Source organism: Thermobia domestica, chromosome 4, assembly GCF_964235325.1.
Source record: "Thermobia domestica chromosome 4, izTheDome1.hap1.1, whole genome shotgun sequence".
NCBI lineage: Eukaryota > Metazoa > Arthropoda > Insecta > Zygentoma > Lepismatidae > Thermobia > Thermobia domestica.
In genome coordinates, this window is record NC_137457.1 from 184,135,755 (window position 1) to 184,148,620 (window position 12,866).

The following is a 12,866-nucleotide window of genomic DNA, read 5'->3' on the forward strand; positions in this document are numbered from 1 at the left end:
AGCTCTACAGCTTCATCAGCTTCAAATGTCTCCACCAGATCTAGGTCTCCACGAAACACACAGCTGTATGCTGATACCATTAAGGAGCCTCGACATCAGTCGAAGAAGCAACACAGAGACAATATTTCAGGAAATTCTGATATGGATGCCGCCGATGACAATAGCAATACAATCATTCTAAATTCTCAATCATCTCTCACCAATAATCAGCCTCCTCATCGCCCGATTCTACATTCGTTCCTTCTTCAAAATTATGACACGAAATACAGCAATGAAAAGTTCATCATATTACAACTTAGGAAATATCTTCCAAGCATTCCACTAGCAGAAATAATTAAGACACGTAACGGTTATATCTTAAAGTCCATAGATCCGCAGTTTGCTATCACCATCAGAAACAAGGCCTCGTTTGAGATCTTCGGGAAAAATGCTACTCTCACATCTCTCTCGTCTACACGTCAGAAACAAGCACCGCCTCCAAAACGTCCACCATATCTATCAGTTGTCATCCGGGGAGTTGACCCAACATATTCCGACGCCGAATTTCATGAAGAGCTTCAACATGAGGGGCATAACATTCATAAGGTCATCCGCATACGAAACAATCAAGGTGCAACGTTTATGGTACGCATTCTCACCTCTTCCCAAGATACAATAGACACATTACTCACTACTGGCGCATACATCTATAAACGTCGCCACAGGGTTGAACCTTCACGCTCTCCAGCTCCTCTTCCGGTGAGATGCGAAAACGGTCAAATCTACAATGATCACAACACTGTCAATTGCAAAAATCAGCCAATCTGTGGACATTGCACAGGACCACATCCTACTCGCCTCTGCACCAACCTTCAACAGCCACCTGAATGCCCCACATGCCATGAACAACATCCGGCCTATAGTTATAAATGCAAGAATAAACCTCAACCTGATCAACAACATCCTGATTTAGTCGTACCGCTCCGAATGCCAGACTCTCCACGTAAAATCGATCTTCAAACCACTGATCCAGTTACCATCCAGCAGCTTCTTCAATTTCTCACGCTCACCCTACAAAATATTCATCCTTTTCAACGCAATCATATTCTACAACAACTTACCAAAGCTTCTAAATCAGTCTTCAATGTCAACTTCTACGCCACCTATACAAACAATTACGTTCATTTTCATACATCCAGTCAAGAAACAACTATTTAACCTACCCGTCATTATGGATTTAGTCTTTCTTTTCATTAATATTCGCTCCTTACCTACCAACAAAACCCTTTTCGAAGCACTGTTACTCGAAGAACACGCTTCTGTATTTTTGCTGAATGAGACCTTTCTCACCAAGTCTACCATATGTAATATTCCTCACTACATACTCACTCGTCATGACAATACAGCTCCTGCATTACGGGCCAATGGGGGAGTAGCAATTGGCTTTCGCAATCACATACCATCTCGCCATCACATTTGTCCTGTTCCACACCTCCCTGAGCATCTCATCATTACATTGTACTTCAAGTCAATCATCATCACTTTTGCTACTATCTATGTTCGACCCGGTCACCCCATCCCACTTGAATTTTTCAGTCATATTTCCAATACCTATAAACATTTCATCATTCTCGCCGATATAAACTTTCATAGTCGCACTCCGAATGAACGCACACGCTTTACAGACCATATCACCACTCACACTACCGGCATCATACATACTCTCCCATCTGCTACTAGACCCGTGTCCAATACCACTCCCGACATCGCCATCACCTCAAATACACTCGCTGCAAACAGTACATTCAAAGTCCTTGATCTTCTTGGTAGTGACCACGCCGCAGTCAAACTTTCATATCATCTTGGTACTGCTCGACCGCAAAATGCACCTCCACCACTCCGAACGCCTCGCTTTGATAAAACCAATTGGGATAAATATCGTACATATCTTACGACTGCTGTTGCAGATCTCCACCCTCCTATATCATCTGACGAACTCTATGCACACGTCACTACAATCACTTCCGAAATCACCCGTGCATCTGAATTGTACATTCCAACTTCCAGTTCTACTCCATACCAACCTAAATTGCCTCCGCACTACCTCACTCAAATCAAACGCTCCCGCCAAGCATATCGTGACTACGTTCGGACACGAAATCCTGCAGCTCTACGCCTTCACAATCAGCTCCAACGTTCCGTAAAAACCTACCTTGAAGCATACAAAAAACGCCAATGGATTAAAACTTGTAACACTCTCGCCGACACAGCACATCCATCACGTTACTGGAAACGTTTCAATGCCCTTTGTGGCAAATTCACTAAAACCCCTTACCCACTCATCATCAATAATAGTCCAGCTGCCTCTGATCAAGACAAGGCTAATGCTTTTGCCGACTACCTCCAGGACATCTTCACTCCTCAACCTTCTGATCATATTTTTTCTCATCCAGTAGATAAAATAAACACAGCGAGTCCTCTCTTCCAACCTAGTGCCAGTCATAAATTGCCGCCTAATGAACTCACTTCTCCCATCACTGTTGCCGATATCACTTCCGTTGTCCAGACTAAACGAAACTCTGTTACGGTTTTGATTCAATTATCTATTGCCATATCAAGGAAAGTCCGCCCTCACTCCTCCTTTTATTGGCCTCTATCTTCACTTTCATCCTTCAAACATGCTTTTTTCCTGCCGAGTGGAAGATGTCAAAAACGCCCATGTTCCCAAAACCGAATAAACCACCGAACGCCGTATCTTCCCACCGTCCTATACAGCTCACTTCGACTTTTAGCAAAGTACTGGAACGCATTCTAGTCAATAGGCTTCATCCTTATCTCCGTGCACGCAGTCTCATTCCATCTTTCCAAGCCGGTTTCCGCCCGTCATATTCCATCAATGATCAGCTCCAACGACTAAGTACCCTTATCACAAATCATTATAATTCTGTGCGACCATCTTGTCTTGTGCTTCTTAACCTAGAAAAAGCAATTGACAAAGTCTGGCATCTCGCCCTCATCTTCAAACTCATTAAACTTAAATTGCCATCACCATATATCCGTTTTATCTATCAATTTTTAGTCTGCCGTATTACCTATGTTGATATTAACAATCATTTATCACATCCAATATTTTTACATTCTGGCGTCCCTCAAGGATCAGCTCTGTCTCCCTTGCTGTACTTGCTATTCGTTTCCGACTTTCCAACTCTGCCCGCAGACGTACACACCTTTCAATATGGCGATGATACTGCCTTCTTCGCTCTCGGCCGTACCATCAGACACATCAACCTAATATTACAAGAATCAATTGATCGTTTCTCTCAGTGGTGTCGAAAATGGAAGCTCACTATAAATGCTTCAAAAACACAGGCCATCGTATTTCTTCCACCACGCAAACGCTCCAGAATCCATAGAAATCCATCACTTTTCTCTCTCTCCATTCAGCATTCGCCAATTCGTCTCAGCAAAACAGTAACTTATCATTTTATATATTTGATCAACACCTTACTTGGACTCCTCATCTGAACTACGTGAAAACTACCACCACGTTCATTCTACTTCAAACTGGCAACCTTCGAGCGCCATGCCTTTCGTATTGATCATCGTATTTCTCTTCCTATTCCGACTCGCTACTTGTATTCTCTAATAACCATCCCTACCTTGCTTTATCACATTGAATCTCTCCGCCGAAAGTTCATCACCATTCGCTTCCAGCAAGAACAACCATTGCTTTTCGAAACCATGCATTACATTGCTCTATCATCTGTTCGACCTCGATATTACCATCTCCCTCTTAATTTACTCTTCACACTCTATTGCTATACCTTACCGCCTAATCATCCAGACTTCGCACTTGTGCAAGATCACCGCCTTCATGTCCATCTACCGCATATCTACCCGTCATATCAAGCACAGTAACTCCTCTGTCATCTAGCAGGGCCTCCTCTGTCTACATTAGCCTAGCGTCGCCCCTAGGCAGAAGATAACCCGCATTTGTCTATATTAACAGTCCCTATGTGTTGTGGCGTGCATCGCACCTCATCCCATACCTCATATTCATTTATACAGATTGCATTATTCCCACAAAATTGTTTGGTATTATTCTAATCATAATTATTGTACTTGTAGCTATATAATTTTGTTAATTACCTAACCTATAAAATGATTATAGTCGCAAAGACTATAATGACCCAACATATACAGTAATAAATAAAGAAATATCTCTTAGCCCAACGATTATAACCTTCAATTCCTTCATTCCGTTCCATCCCTTTCCTAAAAGAGGGTGTAGCCCTCTACAGGGTAGATAGCCCTAGGGCTAGCATTAAATAAAAGAAGTCCACACATACTTTCCCAGCTGGCGTAGTACAGATCTTGTAATGAGGCATTGTTGCCAAGTCCAGGCTGTGTTTATCGTATACGTGTGGACGCACGGTGATCTGAACACAGTTGCGGGCGAGAGGCTGCAAAAGATTGAGAGATTCTCCCAAGTGGAAGCTAGCTGAAGTGCACAAGTAGTGCATATTTTGAATTTCATTTTCATTTTTTCATCTTCATCCTATACTCGTGGGTCTTGCTTCAGATCGGTTATCTTCATCGCTTCATGGATATTGGACAACCTCCTCCACCACCTCTGAAGATGATCGAGAAGCGGAGAAATCGTGATAAGACGTCCACCGACATAAGTCCCAAGCGTTCTCGTTCTCCAATCCACGGGAAGAACCAAGCACCATCAACTAGTTCACCACCATCGAAGAAGAAACATACCGACGCACATAGCATATCAAGTTCCGACGCTGATTCCCACCGGCTTATCATCGACGACGATTTACTCCTCTGCAGCCTATCTACAGCTTCCTACTGCAAAACTATGATCCAAAGTACAGGAATTCGAAGCTCTTGTTCCAGCAAATTCTCAAGTATCGTCCACGCTCCGAGATTTCACAGATAGTGGAAACACGAAATGGATTCATCATCAAATCAAAATTGGCTAAATTTACAAAAACCATCCGAGACAAGCACAGTTTTGAAATCTTCGGGAAAACTGCAACCTTACTTCTCTCACCAACAGCCGCTACAAGCAACCACCGCCACCACCTCAGCCACCCACCATGTCCGTAGTGGTACGAGGAGTCGACCCGTCCATCACCGACGACGAAATAGAGGCTGAACTACAAGAAGAAGGCTACACCTTTAAAAAATGCATCCGGATTCGCAACAATCAGGGACCTACCTACATGGTTCGAATTCTGACCAACTCCCAGGATACTATCAACAACCTTCTGGATAATGGTGTCTTCATTTTCAAAAAGAAGCATAGAGTTGTACCATCCCACTCACTACGACCACTTCCTCTCAGATGTGAACGCTATCAGGAATACAACGTGCATCCTACTCACCGCTGCACCAATCACCTCAAATGTGGATATTGTACTGGACCTCATCCTACGAAAAGCTGTCCGAATTTGCAACAAGCTCCAACTTGCAACACCTGTCATGAACGCACAAATCCGACGTACAGCCAGAAGTGTAAATCTCGACCTGCTCCAGAAGAATACAAGCCAGAACTTGTGGTACCGCTGCGAACTAATGATGTTCAAAATCAAACCATCGAGACATCATCAGAGCGCGATCATTCTGTTCCCATTCATTAATTATTAGCCTTTGTCACCCTCACTCTTCAAAACGTTAATCCTTTTGCACGCCCATTAATGTTACAACACGTACAGCACGCAGGTCGCAACATCTTTCACCTCGATTTTCACGCAACCTACAATGGCCCGTACGTACACTTTCATGCATCTCCACTTGCAACAACTGTTTAACTTCATCTTGCTCATGGCTTTAACTATGGCACTTGTATTTCTATTTCTTAACATCCGCTAACTCTTAACTCATAAACTCATCTTTGAACAACTCCTACATGAGGAACAGGTTAACACATTCCTTCTTAATGAAACCCGTATCACTCCGAAACTCCGTTGCAAACTTCCTGGCTACCAACTAATTCGACACGATAACAACCTTCCTGCAAGACGAGCCAATGGCGGCGTAGCAATAGGATTTTCCTCTCACATACCGTACCGTATCCATTCTCCATCCTTTGCCAATATTCCTGAACATCTAATCATAACTCTTTATTACAAATCCCTATGTGTCACAGTCGCAACTATCTATGTTCGACCAGGTCATCAAATTCCTCTAGCATTCTTTCAATATATTTCTAATCATTTCCCACATTATCTGATCTTAGCTGATATTAACATACATAGCCGCTCAGACAGAGATAAGACAGCTTTTCACAATTTACTACTTCTACTTCAGGCATCGTCCATCCACTTCCAAAACCAACTCGTCCCGAATCTAACACTACCCCTGACATAGCTATCACATCTTCATCACTTTCCCACCGCATCATCATCGACATCCTCGATCCTCTCGGTAGTGACCATGTGCCCATTAAACTCACTCTAAAAGTTTCCTCTCCTCCTATCTCAGACTCGCCGCCTCCACGCCTAATCCCTCGCTATGATAAAGCGGACTGGTTCAACTACCGAACCTACTTAACCAATGCCCTTTCAGCAAACACTGTCCCTTCTACTGAAGATGAATTATACTCCACTCTCGCCTCTATCACCACTCATATACAACTTGCATCCGAGCAGCTCATCCCTCATACCACATATTCACCTCATCGTCCTAAACTCCCTCCTCACTACCTTCCTCTGATTAAATGTTCCCGTCAGTTTTATAAGGAATACATTCGCACTGGCAACCGTGAAGCTCTTCAGCATCATAGAGCCCTCCATCGCACAGTATGTAATTACCTCCGAGCATACAAATTACGACAGTGGATTAAAACCTGCAATACCCTTTCTACCACATCGCACCCTTCGCAATATTGGAAACGTTTCAACGCATTAGCTGGTAAATTTACTAAAACCTCATATCCTATTTTAAGTCTCGATCAAGCATTACACACAGACCGCGAAAAGGCTAACGCTTTTGCTTCCTACTTACAGGAGATCTTCACACCTCTACCATCCGCCCGGCATTTTCATCATCATCCTGTAGACCATTTCAACTTCAATTCACCACATCTTCAACCCAACGAGACACACAACCTACCCACTCATAAAGCACTCACTGCCCCCACCACTATCACAGAAATCACTCATGTCATCAATCATAAACGCAATACCGCTCCTGGAATTGACAACATTTCCTATCGACATGTTAAAGAAAGTCCACCACTTCTCCTGATTCTTCTCGCCCTCATTTACACCTTTATTCTCCGCACCGGCTAAGTACCCGCTCACTGGAAAACATCCAAAATTCTCATGTTTCTTAAACCCAATAAACCTCCTGCTAATGTTTCATCCTACCGGCCGATACAACTCACTCCAGTCTTTACAAAAATCCTAGAGAAAATTCTTGTCAAACGCCTTCATGTTCATCTTTCTCATTACCATCCCTTACCACACCATCAAGCACGCTTTCGCCCAAAGTTCAGCATCAACGATCAGCTTCTGCGTCTCCTCAACTATACCCATAATCAGTATAACACCGCTAAGCCGTCTTGTCTGGTACTCTTTGATTTATAGAAGGCATTTGATAAAGTGTGGCATCAGGGTCTGCTTTCAAAACTGCTCAACTTTCGCCTTCCCCTCGCATATATCCGTTTTATTTATAATTTCTTGTTCGGCCGCCTTGCTTATGTTTACATAAACCAACAGTCCCCTTATTCCATCTTTCTGCACTCAGGTGTACCTCAAGGCTCCTCACTATCACCATTATTATATCTACTTTATGCAGCCGACATGCCTCCCCTACCTCAACATGTTCACATCTTTCAATATGCTGATAATACAGCATTACTGGCAACTGACAGCACTATACACCAAATCAACAAAACCTTACAACCAGCAATAGACGCGTTTGTTCTCTGGTGCGATAAATGGCGACTAAAGATCAATGCCGCTAAAACACAAACTATAGTCTTTCTTCCTCCTAAGAATCGCTCCAAAATTCACAGTAATCCAAACTTACTTCAGATCACAGTTCACGACACCCGTCTTACAATCTCTAACACCGTTAAATACTTAGGACTCACCTTAGATAGGCACCTCACATGGAAGGATCATCTCCAGGACATCACCAAGAAGGCATACAATAGACTTATAACGTCTTACTGGCACAACTTGGGGTCTTTCTGCAGAATTACTGTTAAACACTTATAAAGTTTTTCTTCGGCCGGTGCTTACTTATGGACATTATGCTTGGGTCTCGGCACCCCTCTCATATTATCGAAAACCTCGAACGTCACGCACTTAGAGTTGCATACAGAATCAAACTTCCAAGTCCTACTGCAGAGCTCTATGATCGCATGACTTTTCCCCACATTTGGTTCCATTTAGAAAACCTCCGCCTCCGATATTTCCAGCAACGTCTCTCTTCAGATCATACACTCCTCGTAGATACCATCAATGCTCACACCGATTTCGATATCGCTCACCCCATCACTCATTCCCCCCTCTCCCTTCTCTTCACGATGATTCATTATTCCTTACCACCAAATCATCCAGATCTTCCACTACCCAGAACATTTCTTCTCGATCACCCTCCATCGCATATCATACCCTCATCTTCTGCACAGTAACTCCGGGCTTCGCACCGTCCATCATTAATGCTTGGAGCAGCCCCCAAGCAAGAAGAATAATCGGCATCTGTCCATTAACACTATCCTATGTGTTGTGTCGTCTAACTGCACCTCATCTCATCACTATCTCACTCATCCCCTCATTGTCATGCAACCTAACTACAGTACTTTCACTAATGTATATAATTCATTGTGCAATTTCCTCTCCTCTACATATGATTACTATCGTAAAGATAGTAATGTCCTAATATATATAGAAATAAAGTTATATAACATTATTGAATATCCCTTAGCCCATCTCTCATTCCTTTCCATCTGTCCCTTTACTTTACTTTCCTTTCCCCATGGAGGGCGTAAGCCTCGAGCGGATGGCTAGCCCCGGCTAGCTAAAAAAAACGCTTTTAATTGCTATTGTAGCATTTTAATAGATAGATAACGGACAAAAAAAGTCCACACGATCATAATGTCCAGGTTTGTGATAATAAATAAATAAATAATAATAAATATCCAAAATCACTTAGCCGATCAACCTGCTAATCCTTAAGCCCTATCAAATAAACTCCCCCACCTAGAAGAGGGTGTACCACTCTAAGAGGATGCTATCCTCTGGCTAGCAAAAAAAAGTCCACATCCCGAAGAAAGGGCGCAACCCTTTAAACGGGTAGACGACAAAAAAGTAAGTCTACACCTTACGAAGAAACCTAACCTCTCTTGTGTCAGTTACTGTGCCAGCGAGGACCAACTATAGGATACGTACTTGCGAGCATAGCACAATTACAGCACTTAGGGGTCTGACGAAAGGTGTTTTTCACTTTCGAAGGGTGTTTTGTTTTTTGAACCTCATCTAACATCTTTTTCATTTTTGTTTTCATCTTCATCTGGGCTTTGGCCCTCGACTCCTCTATCACGATGACGGACACTGGCAAAGTTCACGGATCTATGAATCTCGGTCATGATGTAGGATTACAACCTCCACCGCTTAACATCGGGCCTAACGGTCGCCAAAAGACGCAGCCAAAGATTGTTACGGGAACACCTCGTTCAGACCGTAACTCTATTCCTTCCTACGCAGACTGCATCAATAAAGGACAGAATTCGTTCTCGATCTTTCTCTGATGGCGAACAAGCGCTAGATTCAAAGAAGCAACGAATTACTCCCAGCGTTAATCAGACTACAACTGACAGCCATTGTATGGATTGGGTATCCACTTCTGCCGATAATCATCAGCAATACCAGCCAGATCCCGTGTACAACTTCTTGCTAACCGACTACGATCAGAAGTATGACACTGTTCGTGCTGTTTTCCAGCAATTAGTCAAGTACGTACCTCGGCCTGAAATCCGTGAAATTGTTAAGACACGCCGTGGCATCATTTTGAAATCCAGTAACACAAATTTCGCCACGCATGTTCGAAACAAGGCAACTTATGAAATTTTTGGGACGAAAGCAAAGATTTCTACTTTACAACCGAGTACACGCAAAACTCCTCCTACACCACGGCAACCTCCTATGCTGTCTTTAGTTATTCGTGGTGTAGAACCCGATCTTACTGATGATGAAATTCTTGTTGAACTCCATCAGGAAGGGCTACCTATAAAGCGTTGTATCAGGATCAAGAACAACCAGGGACCAACTTATCTAGTACGAGTACTAACTGATCAACAACAGCTGATTGATCAACTTCTATCCAAGGGTATATATATCTATAGACGCAAATATAAGGTTGAGCCCTCTCGCACGCCAGCACCTCTACCTGTTCGCTGCGAGAAATGTCAACAGTATAATTCACACCCAACAGCTGAATGTACAAACCACACCAAATGTGGCTATTGTTCCCGCGAACATCCTACAAAAAACTGTCCAAACCTTCAAGAACCACCACGTTGTGATCGCTGTTCTGAACGTCATCCAACATACAGTTATAAATGTAAAGCTAAGCCTCAGCCTGATCCAGCTAAGCCTGAACTCGTTGTCCCCATACTATCAGTCAATGCACCAACTCCACCAGCAAATTCATTGCGCCATCCAGTTACTGTTGAAGATCTACTCCATTTTCTCACTATTTCACTAGTGAAGATCCACCCCTTATACATACTTCCACTACTGGGGAATTTCACAATTTGCCACAGCCTACGAGACCAGCTAGTAACACGACTCCTGACGTAGTAATAACTTCGTCTTCTTTATCTCCTCTTATCAACAATACTGTACTGGACACAATCGGTAGTGATCATGTTCCTATTAAGCTGGAACTACAAAGTACAGCAAAGCCAACAAATCCCTTACCTGCTAGGAAGATTTATCTCTATCATAAGGCTAATTGGCATCAATATCGATCTAACATCGATGATGCCATTACCGCACTCACTGTACCTACCTTGCAACATAGTCTTGATCACGTCATCACGGAACTTACTGACGCAGTTACAGATGCAGCGGATCATTCCATTCCATCTACTCGTGTCCATCGGAACAAACCTACCTTGCCGCCAAGGTATTTTACATTAATTTCTGCTTCACGTCGAGATTATCGAGAATATCGAACAAGCGGCAACTTGGAGGCACTTCGTTTACACCGTCAATATCTCCGAACAACACACAACTATATTATAGCCTACAAGAAAAGACAGTGGATTCACACGTGTAACACCCTTAGCAAGGAAACTCATCCCAGCAAATATTAGCAAAATTCCATCAACTCACTGGCAAAACGTCTCGCACACCCTATCCTCTTATTCACAGCAATCAAGCCCCTAATACTGACATCGACAAGGCGAATCTTTTTGCTGCGTTTTTAAGATATCTTCACTCCGCTTCCTGGACGGCACACACCGCAACGCCTTCAATCTTCGATCAACCGTCACGCTGATCCTTCATGTGTTCATTTACAACCATCTGACAAGCACGTTCTGGAACATAAAAATCCACTAACTCAGGCTATAGACCCAGATGACATCAGAACTATTTTAGCAACTAAACGCAATACGGCGCCTGGATTCGACTCCATTACATATACTCTCATCAAACATGCACCTCCTTCTTTCATTCTGAATCTCAGTCATATTTACACGTTCATCCTTCGAACTGGCTTCTTTCCGCTCGATTGGAAATACTCCAAATTTCTTTTATTTCCGAAGCCAAAGAAACCACCATCTGATGTCCAGTCGTATTTTCCAATCCATTTAACAAGCTGTCTTTGCAAAGTATTCGAACGTATACTCGTTCGACGGCTTCACGAACACCTCCTTACATACAATCTTCTGCCAATCCATCAAGCTGGTTTCCGACCGCGTTTCAGCACACTAGATTAATTATTGCGACTTACCACTGCCATTTATAACCAATACAATACGGGATTTCCTTCTTGTTTAGTTACATTTGATTTGGAAAAGGCATTTGATAAAGTCTGTCATCCTGGCTTGATATAGAAATTGCACAACTTTCTGCTACCCATATCTTATATACGCTTAATCAATGCCTTCTTAACCGAACGTATTGCATACATCTCAATCAACAACGCTCTATCACACCCAATTTTCTTACACTCTGGCGTACCTCAAGATTCTTCTTTGTCTCCATTGCTGTACTTACTTTTCGTTGCTGATTTCAGACTCACTCCTCACGTTACAGTCTAGCAATTCGCTGACGCTACAGCATTTCTAACAACGGCTCCTACTATCCAACGTATCAACAGACTAATGCAGCCAGCCCTTGACACATTTGTCCACTGGTGTGACGTATGGAGACTCACTATTAACTCTGCGAATCACAATCTATTGTATTTCTACCACCTGGTAGACGATCCAGAGTGCTTCACAATCCAAATCTATTATACATTCATGTGGAAAACACGCCAGTTCCTCTTTCATCTTCTCTTACCTACCTTGGGGTGATATTTGATACAAAGCTCACTTGGACACCGCATCTTAAGAAAATTATTATTCAAGCCAAGAACAGACTAAATCTCCTTAAACGCTTAGTTGGAACCAGCTGGGGTTTACGACCACCTACTGTCCTCCATACTTACAAAGCTTTTATGAGGACTACTTTAACTTACGGTCATACAGCTTGGGCCACTGCCCCCGATAAATTTTATAAACAATTATCCATAATGGAGCGATATGCTTTCAGATTGCCTATCGAATTAAATTACCAAGTCCAACTAGGCTCCTCTATGACCTCATAGATTTTCCACCAACGTTTTGACTTACAACACCCCATGCTTCA

The 12,866-nt window shown here is 42.9% G+C and overlaps 1 protein-coding gene across 1 annotated transcript; it reads left to right on the forward strand.

Moving 5' to 3' along the window:
* The first annotated feature begins 1,210 nt into the window (after positions 1–1,210).
* On the forward strand, positions 1,211–2,794 carry LOC145682966 (uncharacterized). Its single transcript, XM_081754324.1, has one exon. It carries the CDS (start codon positions 1,211–1,213, stop codon positions 2,792–2,794), a length of 1,584 nt encoding a protein of 527 aa, XP_081610450.1.
* Positions 2,795–12,866: the final 10,072 nt, after the last annotated feature.

Bases quoted from the DNA above. Each gene is read 5' to 3' on its own strand.
- LOC145682966 (XM_081754324.1), top strand. From the start codon at position 1,211: ATGGATTTAGTCTTTCTTTTCATTAATATTCGCTCCTTACCTACCAAC.